Below are 11,050 nucleotides of genomic sequence, written 5' to 3' on the forward strand. Positions count from 1 at the left end.
GCTCAGACCTTGTGTTGCTTAAGCCAAGGAGAACTTTAAAGTAAGGTGCTTTAGGAGGAGCTGTGTCAGTTACATGGGGTATAAGTGCATATATAGTATATAGTGTATAGTGTATATATATTCCCACATAATATGATGAATATTAAAACATGGGCTCAGGAGAACTTTGAAAACCACTTAACATGGTCTACTTCTGTATCTAGAATTGCAACCTGAAAGAGGAAGCCAAACATCAGTTCTTTCCAGAAACACCATAGAGTTCTCTGAGCTAATATCAGACAAATTCCTCCCGGACTGTACTCAGTGAAAGGTTCAAAAGCATCTGTGATGGTGTTGGGTTGCATCAGTGCTCGTTTTCTACCCTTAATGAAGGGGAAGTAGTGAGTAGTAAGGATGTCTCCCCCTGCTGGAGCCCTGAGGTAATAGGCATTGCTAAAGTTAGCCCACTCAGAAAACAAATGACACACATGAGTGTGACACAGCGTTGATCTTTGGAAATTAACTTGTACTGTAAAACTTGTAAAAACAGTATTTTAGTGAAAACACTGGAAACGTTTTCTGTTTCCTTTTATTGGATAACAGAAGGTTTTAGAACTTTTCTGATATAATAGTGATTTAAATAGTAAATAGTGGTTTGTAATAGTATATTGTAGAATTTTTACTGGATTCACAGAAGTTCTGCAGCTTAACTGAAAACAGGACTAACTGGAAACAGGACTAACTGGAAGCTGGACTACCTAGAAATAGGACTAATTGGAAATATAACAGTAGTTCTCAGTATCTCCCAGTAGCTTTCTTTTAAAACTGCCCAGCTGTCCTCTCTTCTCCCTCACATCTGTTCACCAGACCCAGCAGACCATGAGCCTTGATGTCGCTTCTGTCTCTGACCAGACATTGTTCTGCAATCTTTCTAAGATTCTGTAACAGAAACAATGAGGAACATCTGAAGGTGACACGTAACTTTCCAAATGTAAAGTGTAACAACATGCTGATACCGACCTGAGCACACTGTCTGCCCTCCATGGTCCTCGTCGTGATCAGCAGACCCTGTTGGACAGAATCGTGTGCAGAATGCATTCATTTCACTGCAACATAGTGGTGAACTGGGAGACAAGACGACAACAGAGACAACTCAGGCTGACAAAGAGACGCACTTTCATGGGTCAAAGTTCATTCAGAGCTCAGGTTGATGTGTCTCATTTAATGTAGAAATGATGTAGGAGCTAATCTGAACTGACTGCACCTTGATGTCATGGAGTCAGTAATCCACACCTGCATCATCACCTGGTTCAGACTGTCCCCATTAAAATGATAAATGTGCACACGCTGGTACCTGTGTGAAGTGTGTGATAGCCTCGTGCTCCTGGTTGTTGTGGTGCAGGTAGAACTGTCCACTGCGCAGGTGGACGAACTGACGAATACGCTCGTCCCTGTTGGACAACAGGTCCAAGGACTGTAGGATCAGCTTCTGAGCCCTGAGACAAAGACAGGTTCCTTGAACATGATCCAGACCTTTACTATAATGAATACGTCCAGTATACAGTACAATATGTAGTGTATATGTACATGTTCATGTGAAAGTCTGACAGAGATAATTTAATAAAGTAAAGGAAGAGAAGAAGTGATGTGAAGTCCGCAGTTGGTAACAGATACACAGATGTGTTACCTGACAACATCTCCCTCTTCCATGTACTGCTGTGGCAGTTCAGCCAGTGCGAACAGGAAGGTGGGTTTTATTGTGACGGCTTCCTCCAGATGCTGAATACACAGACGCCTCCACTCACGGATTTCTGAACACAGTTTCAGACCATCAGCAGTGGTGCTGATATTTTAGATACTGTTCTACATCAGTCTGACAGCATTAGTTACAGATTCAGATTGTAAATATGAAATATAATAATCTATGATTGATTAATACAGAAAAGCAGGGATGGTTTCATCTGTGCTTCACTGCAAATATCCAAATATATCCTAAAATGTTTCTTTCAGAACTACAACAAAGATCCTAAAGAGTTCAAAGGCTCTGCTGTGGACTGTGTGGACTGTGGACTGTGGAGTTGTGCTTTGTTGTAGGAAATGTACTCTGTAAAAGTGCTATTGGTACACTGCAGTAATTTTACACTGTAGTTTTACTTCTTTTACTTTAGACACCTGCTGCTTCTGATTGGTCAGGAGTCAGCCTACAGTCTGCTGTGATTGATTGGCAGGTGCTAGTCCAAACCTCTTTGTGCAACAGTGGACTGTCTCCTGGTGAAAAGGTTGAGCTTCTTCTTCCTGTAGCACAGAGCCAGCTGATGGTGGATGAAATGTGACCGGCTGCTCCTCCTCAGAACTCGCTGCAGCAGATCGATCGACCGATCCAGCTGACCCTGAGACAGGAACAGGAACCATCATGATCCTAGTTCTCTCCTGGGTTAACTTTGTTTTTAACATTTGGTAATAACAGATTTATTTTCTTTTTCAGTAGTTCTCATTAACATTTTAGTAATTTATTTTTTATTTAGTTTTATCCAACGCGACTTACAAGTTACAAGGTACAAGTGTAGGCAGGGCAGCGTGAGGAGGTCTTGCCTAAGGACCGCTACTGGAGGTAGGACACAGCTGGGATATGAACCCCAGTCTCCCACATGAGAGGCAGTGATGTTACCACTACACTAACCAGCCGCTGATTCTCAGTAGGTCTCATTAATTCTCAGTAGTTCTCAGTAGTTCTAATTAGTTCTCAGTAGTTTTCTGTACTTCTCATTAATTCTTAGTAGTTCTCATTAATTCTACGTAGTTCTCATTAATTCTCAGTAGTTCTCATTAATTCTCTGTAGTTCTCAGTAGTTCTCATTAATTCTCAGTAGTTCTCAGTAATTCTCAGTAGTTCTCATTAAATCTCAGTAGTTCTCATTAATTCTCTGTAGTTTTCTGTAGTTCTCATTAATTCTCAGTAGTTCTCATTAATTCTCAGTAGTTCTCAAAAGTTCTCAGTAGTTCTCATTAATTCTCTGTAGTTTTCTGTAGTTCTCATTAATTCTCAGTAGTTCTCATTAATTCTCAGTAGTTCTCAAAAGTTCTCAGTAGTTCTCATTAATTCTCTGTAGTTTTCTGTAGTTCTCATTAATTCTCAGTAGTTCTCATTAATTCTCAGTAGTTCTCATTAATTCTCAGTAGTTCTCATTAATTCTCTGTAGTTTTCTGTAGTTCTCATTAATTCTCAGTAGTTCTCATTAATTCTCATTAATTGTCATTAATTCTCAGTAGTTCTCAATAGTTCTCAGTAGTTTTCTGTACTTCTCATTAATTCTCAGTAGTTCTCATTAATGCTCTTTAGTTTTCTGTAGTTCCCATTAATTCTCAGTAGTTCTCATTAATGCTCTGTAGTTTTCTGTAGTTCCCATTAATTCTCAGTAGTTCCCATTAAATCTCAGTAGTTCTCATTAATTCTCTGTAGTTTTCTGTAGTTCTCATTAATTCTCAGTAGTTCTCATTAATGCTCTGTAGTTTTCTGTAGTTCCCATTAATTCTCAGTAGTTCTCATTAATTCTCTGTAGTTCTCAGTAGTTCTCATTAATTCTCAGTAATTCTCAGTAGTTCTCATTAAATCTCAGTAGTTCTCATTAATTCTCAGTAGTTCTCATTAATTCTCAGTAGTTTTCTGTAGTTCTCATTAATTCTCAGTAGTTCTCATTAATTCTCAGTAGTTCTCATTAATTCTCAGTAGTTCTCATTAATTCTCAGTAGTTCTCATTAATTCTCAGTAGTTCTCAAAAGTTCTCAGTAGTTCTCATTAATTCTCTGTAGTTTTCTGTAGTTCTCATTAATTCTCAGTAGTTCTCATTAATTCTCAGTAGTTCTCAAAAGTTCTCAGTAGTTCTCATTAATTCTCTGTAGTTTTCTGTAGTTCTCATTAATTCTCAGTAGTTCTCATTAATTCTCAGTAGTTCTCATTAATTCTCAGTAGTTCTCATTAATTCTCTGTAGTTTTCTGTAGTTCTCATTAATTCTCAGTAGTTCTCATTAATTCTCATTAATTGTCATTAATTCTCAGTAGTTCTCAATAGTTCTCAGTAGTTTTCTGTACTTCTCATTAATTCTCAGTAGTTCTCATTAATGCTCTTTAGTTTTCTGTAGTTCCCATTAATTCTCAGTAGTTCTCATTAATGCTCTGTAGTTTTCTGTAGTTCCCATTAATTCTCAGTAGTTCCCATTAAATCTCAGTAGTTCCCATTAATTCTCTGTAGTTTTCTGTAGTTCTCATTAATTCTCAGTAGTTCTCATTAATGCTCTGTAGTTTTCTGTAGTTCCCATTAATTCTCAGTAGTTCTCATTAATTCTCTGTAGTTCTCAGTAGTTCTCATTAATTCTCAGTAATTCTCAGTAGTTCTCATTAATTCTCAGTAGTTCTCATTAATTCTCAGTAGTTCTCATTAATTCTCAGTAGTTCTCATTAATTCTCAGTAGTTCTCAGTAATTCTCAGTAGTTCTCATTAATTCTCATTGGTTCTAATTAATTCTCAGTAGTTCTCAGTAGTTCTCAAAGTTCTCAGTAGTTCTAATTAGTTCTCAGTAGTTTTCTGTACTTCTCATTAATTCTCAGTAGTTCTCATTAATTCTCAGTAGTTCTCATTAATTCTCAGTAGTTCTCATTAATTCTCAGTAGTTCTCATTAATTCTCTGTAGTTTTCTGTAGTTCTCATTAATTCTCAGTAGTTCTCATTAATTCTCAGTAGTTCTCAAAAGTTCTCAGTAGTTCTAATTAGTTCTCAGTAGTTTTCTGTACTTCTCATTAAATCTCAGTAGTTCTCATTAATTCTCTGTAGTTTTCTGTAGTTCTCATTAATTCTCAGTAGTTCTCATTAATTCTCAGTAGTTCTCATTAAATCTCAGTAGTTCTCATTAATTCTCTGTAGTTTTCTGTAGTTCTCATTAATTCTCAGTAGTTCTCATTAATTCTCATTAATTGTCATTAATTCTCAGTAGTTCTCAATAGTTCTCAGTAGTTTTCTGTAGTTCTCATTAATTCTCAGTAGTTCTCATTAATGCTCTGTAGTTTTCTGTAGTTCTCATTAATTCTCAGTAGTTCTCATTAATTCTCTGTAGTTTTCTGTAGTTCTCATTAATTCTCAGTAGTTCTCATTAATGCTCTGTAGTTTTCTGTAGTTCCCATTAATTCTCAGTAGTTCTCATTAATGCTCTTTAGTTTTCTGTAGTTCCCATTAATTCTCAGTAGTTCCCCTTAATTCTCAGAAGTTCCCATTAAATCTCAGTAGTTCTCATTAATTCTCTGTAGTTTTCTGTAGTTCTCAGTAATCCTCAGCACTAGTTCTCTAACTTGTGTGTTGTTTTCTGCTTAGTCCGTTCTGGTCTGAGACATTTCTCAGCTCACAGATGAATCTGATGTCCTCCCATTGTCTCACATATCATTTTTTTGATAAATTAACTTTAAATGGAATATGATTTTTTGAACATTGACTGTGCAGCGATACCTGTTGGCGAAGGTACCGGCCAACGTGGCAGATGACCTGTGGATCGTCAGGACTGAGCAGCAGTGCTCTCTCTACCAGACTTTTAGCCTCCTGGTGTTTGTGATGGGCTGCAAGTTTCAGAGCCAGCAGAGCCAGCAGGAAGCCATCATCAGGGTCCAGGTCCAACGCTCGACTGAGCTGTTTGGTGGCTGGAGAGTCCTCAGCTCCTGGAGTTGTTTCTGCATTTCTCTGTGAAACCAAGTTGCAGCAGAGACTGACTACAAAGATACACAATGCACAAAATGACCACTAACACATGCTAATCGACGCCGTGCAATCGTACCGGTTCTGTGCGGTACAGAGCTATTGTGTAGCCTTTGTTCCACTCGCTGGCATCAGGCTGCAGCTCCAGCGCTCTGCAGAAACAGTCGATGGCTTTGTGGTGGTAGGATACAGAGAACTTGAGGAAGGTCCAGGCCTTCTCTCCATAAACCTCTGGGTGGAGAACAGCGGGGGAACCAGTGGGATGCTGAAACTGCAGAGTTAGAGATGTTGTAAGATGTGATCAGAACAGCTACAGTCATGATGTACATGACACCTGTGTCCTTTGAATATCTGCTGCAGCTCACGTGGAGGTAAACTGTGTTTCAGTGTGCTGATCACGCTCAGAGGTGATCCCAGTGGATCCTGAACTGAGGACTAAGGCTGTAAAGGCTGAAAAACCACTGAGACAGTATCAACAAACTATGATTTGATTTAATAATCTGAAGCAAGAAGTACTAATTGAGTTCCGAATACCTAAATAGATTTAATTAAATAATGAAATATTTCACCTCAGTGGAGTCACTCGCCAAAAAGAGTAGGTTAGGTTAGGCTAAGTTAGGTAATTAAAAGTAACTGGTAACTACAACTGTAGTGGAGTATATGCACCATCAAAGTGTACTTAGTAATGTACTTAGTTACATTCCCGCCCCGCAGGTGATGCTGTTGGTGTTTTGTACCAGAACGTCCTGGACTCTCTTGTAGTAGTTCTGCGACTGTGTGTAGTCTCCTCTGTGGTACTTCAGCCAGGCCAGGTCTCCGTACATCACAATGAGACGAAGATCGCTCTTCTCACCGTAACACTCTCTGATCTTCTCCTCTGACTGGCTGAGAATTGATTCCGCCTCTTCTGGTCGACCCTGAAGATACCTGAGGACAGGTGAGGAGGACAGAGGCTGAAGTGAACTAATGGATCAGTGGTCAGGATCAGAACAGGAATAGGAATCTGAACAATCCTTCCTGAGTTCTTCCCTGGGTAGTTTGTTAACAGCAGGGAGCTGTTAGAATCATTTTATAGAACGTGGTGTTCAGTCAGACTCAGAGCAGAACCTACACCTACCGACACCAACCTACTACTGTGAACCTGTCAGCACCTCAGTACTGTACTAGGACCAGAGCATCACACTTTTCATGTGTTTCTAATCATGTTATTCACAGTTGGAACCACTTTTAAATTTAGTTCTGACCCACTAGAAGTCACAAACGAAATGTGGAAACTGGTTCCTTGGATTAAATTGTTGTGCTGGTGGTGAAGGGGTCGAGATCAGAGCAGCGCCATGTTAACAGTCGGGTTTGAAACAGTCTTTGTTTTCGTTTGCATAATGATAATAATAATTTAGCTTCTTTGTAAAACACTTTACATTTGTGTGTTAATCAAAGCATAAAACATATCAAACATACATCAAAAGGAGAAAGTAGCAGTGTCATTAATTCTCTTTAGCTGTTTTTTGAAACAGTCTACAGTCGGCCGAAGCCTCGAATCAAGAGAAAACGTCACCATCGGGAAGCAGGTGGCTGATGAAGTCTGTTTGTGGACAAATGCTGACGGTGTTCTGTCTGTGCACTGTCACCCCGCTAGATTTGAACCTGCCAGAATAAATCAAATCAGTGATGGTCCTGTACCTGACATAAGCCAGGTGGCTGTAAGCATGGAACTGTTCACCCTGCTGCTCTCTGGCATCTTGGAGTTGCCTGCTCAGGTCGTCCAGGTCCATGTCTTCCTGCCTCAGATCCCAGGTGAAGCGATCTGTGTCTGCATGACTGCTGCAAGGACAGAAAGAGAACATCTGAAGAAGAAGAACATCTATAAACTGAATCTTCTCTTTTTATATCACAATCACTCAGATAAGATCAAATGAGACCTCGAGATTGAAGGTGAGTTCCAGCACAAACAAATGAAAACCAGACCCACAGAACAAAACTGTGCAGCAGAACCTACAGTATAACATAGTTCATGCAGAAGTAGATAAATGAATCATCTAGAATATAAAAATAATAAAATACTTGTTTGACTTGAAGTTTTTTATGTTCCTGTTTTTTATTGAGGACTGAAATCAACTCACCTCATGTTGAAATATTCGTGATACTCAGCAGAGAAAAGTCGCAGCACTGATCCAGATGAGTCCAGAGGCTGATTCATTGTGATAAGAGGAGGAAGATGATGATGATGGTGATGGGAAGAAGGCTGATTAGGAGTATGACTGGGAGAATCTCACAGTGAAAGTAACTCATCATCCTGCTCTTCACACAATCATATCAATGTGAAGTTATCATTGAAGTGTGGAGCCGACAGCAGCAACACGATGACTGAGGAGTTTGTGTCTGATTCTGTTTTAGCTGATGAACAGTTGTCACACAGCATCAGACTGTGAACCTATAAAAAATGACTCCTTCTCTTTTTAAAACTAAAGGTTTTCTACCTGACATCACCCACAGTTCTTCTACTTCCAAAACACAGATAAGCTACACTTTGTACTGCACCTGAATGCCTCCTGTGTTGACACACATGCAGCATCGAAGCTGAAGCTGTTGCTCTGCTAACGTGCCGATCATGCTTCTCTTTCAGTGCAGACACAGTGTAGGTCTCTCCTTTACATGATTTCAGACTGGGCAGTGAAAGCATCATCAGACTCCTGTTCAGTTTCATTTCTTCAGTGTGAATCTGAGGCCTGAGTTTCTGTTCAGTCTCAGTGGGATCAACAACACCTAGTCCTCCTGTTCACCTTCAACATCATAAACTGTATATGATGATATATAGATTCCATGTTTTTGCCTTAAAAAGAGTCGAGTTGCTTTCACAGTATTTGGATTATTGTTTTTCGGTTAAACACTTATTGTCTACAGACGACATCTAACCTGTGATTCAGTCAGTCACGGAGTTCTGGATGAATCTATTGTGTCTTACCTGTGATCGTATTTTGTTTTTCTGGTCTCTTCAGTGTTTCTTGTGATTATTTGATTGACACAGCAAACAATTCTGAACCTGTTGTTTGTCACTGACCTGTTCAAACACACAGTGACACAACAAAGCTGCTACTCAAGAAGCCAAAGTGGCGCACAGGAAGAAACTTGGGGTTCTTCACTCCAAAAAATGAAAGACTGACTGTAATTTAAATTTTGTCAATAGTTTCCTCCAATTTGTCTTATTTTAGTTTTACAGCAAACATGTTAAGCTTCGTTAAGATTTAGAACTTAAAGTTTGGTAATTTAACTAATTAAATTAAATTCTGATGAACACAAGATTATTATTAAGTATGAGCCACCTCAATTCAATGATGTTATATTGACTTGAATAGTATATTTACAATCTACATGTTTGACCTGTGTAATTTTAACATGTCAATTACCATTTAGATGAACTCAATTTTAATTTTTTTCAGCAGGTTCCACTCAAGTGACGCCATTAGACCCAACAAGTCTATTTCATTTTCTTTCTTTACCAGCCTCACACTGATTCAATAAAACATTTTTGTGTCATTTGGTCCAAAAATGCAAAACATAAACTTTGATAGAATTAAACATAAACATAACGAATTGAAAGCAAACCACAAACTTTCTGATGGAAACTTGATCTAAAAATGGAAAAAATTTACAGTTGAGTTTCATGTTGTGACATGGTCTTTGCAGTCAAACATGATGGCGACTACCTGACAACGCAACACACTTCCAACAACGCAAAGGAAAGAAATATACCCACATTCATGGGTGGAGTGAAATTCAATCCAGGAACTCAACTTGATGTTTAAAGTAAAATATCATTTATTAAATATGGGCCAATGCCTGAAATAATGAATACTAACATGCTCACAATCCCGTTACTGTCTAACTTTGGGATTTTATCATGCAAACATTTGTTAATAAAAATGATGCTCATGGTACTGTGGATGCTGATGGGAAAGTGTTTAGCTTTTCAGATATTTGACCACATGTGGCTGGATTGTCATTAAGTTTCAATCAGTACACAAACCAACCATCAAACAATAAATAATCAACGTAACACTTTACGGTGTGGGAACAAATTGTGCACTTCACTGAAGTTTAACTCATGTATAACTCGAATCAGTGCTGAAGATGTGCCATACATCTTGTTCACCATTAACACATTATCCCGTCACTATGGCCTTAGGTGATCAGTTACTAGTCACCATCATCATCACTGTTGTTATTCTGGATACACAAATGTTCATTTCTTCAGCCTCTTCATTCTGGAACCAGAGCAGTACGTTTTACCATGAAACCTTTTTCCTCTTTCATGTCCCAGACAATGGTGCATGAAGATCTAAATCATTTAGAAGTTTTCATTTGACAGATTAGAGGAGAATGTGGATAGATGGAACACATCGCCACAGTCTCTAAGTCGTGTAGATATGACCTCCACAATATCAGAAAGATCAGACCCTACCTGACGGAGTACACGACCCAACTCATTGTACAGGCGTTGATCTTATCTCGTCTTGACTACAAACTACAATGCACTGCTGATGGGTTTACCGGCATCCACGACCAAACCCCTCCAGATGATCCAAAGTCAGCAGCACGCCTTGTTTTCAATCAACCAAAAAGGTCTCATGTCACACCGCTCTTCAGATCTTTGCACTGGCTTCCTGTGGCTGCAAGGATCAAGTTCAAAGCTCTGTCTCTTGCCTACAGAGTGGTGAACTCCACAGCTCCATCTTATCTCAATTCAATCGTTCAGGTCTACATCCCCTCCCGTCCACTGCGCTCAACCAGGGAACGTCGTCTGGTGGTACCAGCACCACACAGTCGACACCAAGGAAAACTGTTCAGCTCAGTGATCCCACGATGGTGGAATGAGCTGCCAAACTCTGCACGCTCAGCCACCTCACTTGAATATTTAAAAAACTGCTGAAAACAGAACTCTTCACCATCTTCCTTTGCACTTTTGTTCTCACATCTCTTGAAACAGAAACTCTTCTGTTTTCACAGTTTTTTCTCCTTGACTTAGATTTTTTGCCTTGTTCCTCACTTGTAAGTCTCTTTGGATAAAAGAGTCTGCTAAATGACTAAATGTAAATGTAAATGTGTGACTTGATCATTTATTAATGGTGAACAATATCATTAATGACACGTCTTAAATTAGGTCAATGGTTAAATTATCACAAGTCATGCAGATGACTCACGTAACACCAAACTCTTAACTGGAACAACTACTAAGATTACCCCCCAGGCCTTCCTCGGAGAGGATGCTTGGGTCTTCATTCAGGCAGAACAGATGTCTCAGGTTTTAACGAGGATCAGACCATCACTGGGAGTTC

At 39.2% G+C, this 11,050-nt stretch overlaps 1 protein-coding gene across 1 annotated transcript; it reads right to left on the reverse strand.

Annotated features, from left to right (window-relative positions):
- Positions 1-798: 798 nt before the first annotated feature.
- Positions 799-7,914, reverse strand: LOC113156690 (interferon-induced protein with tetratricopeptide repeats 5-like). Its single transcript, XM_026351936.1, has 10 exons — positions 7,838-7,914; positions 7,398-7,538; positions 6,455-6,644; positions 5,797-5,988; positions 5,475-5,702; positions 2,222-2,369; positions 1,667-1,790; positions 1,334-1,475; positions 1,000-1,047; positions 799-918 (listed from the first exon to the last, which is right to left on the reverse strand). Exons 1-10 carry the CDS (start codon positions 7,912-7,914, stop codon positions 799-801), a joined length of 1,410 nt encoding a protein of 469 aa, XP_026207721.1.
- Positions 7,915-11,050: the final 3,136 nt, after the last annotated feature.

This window comes from Anabas testudineus, chromosome 19, assembly GCF_900324465.2.
Source record: "Anabas testudineus chromosome 19, fAnaTes1.2, whole genome shotgun sequence".
Lineage (NCBI taxonomy): Eukaryota > Metazoa > Chordata > Actinopteri > Anabantiformes > Anabantidae > Anabas > Anabas testudineus.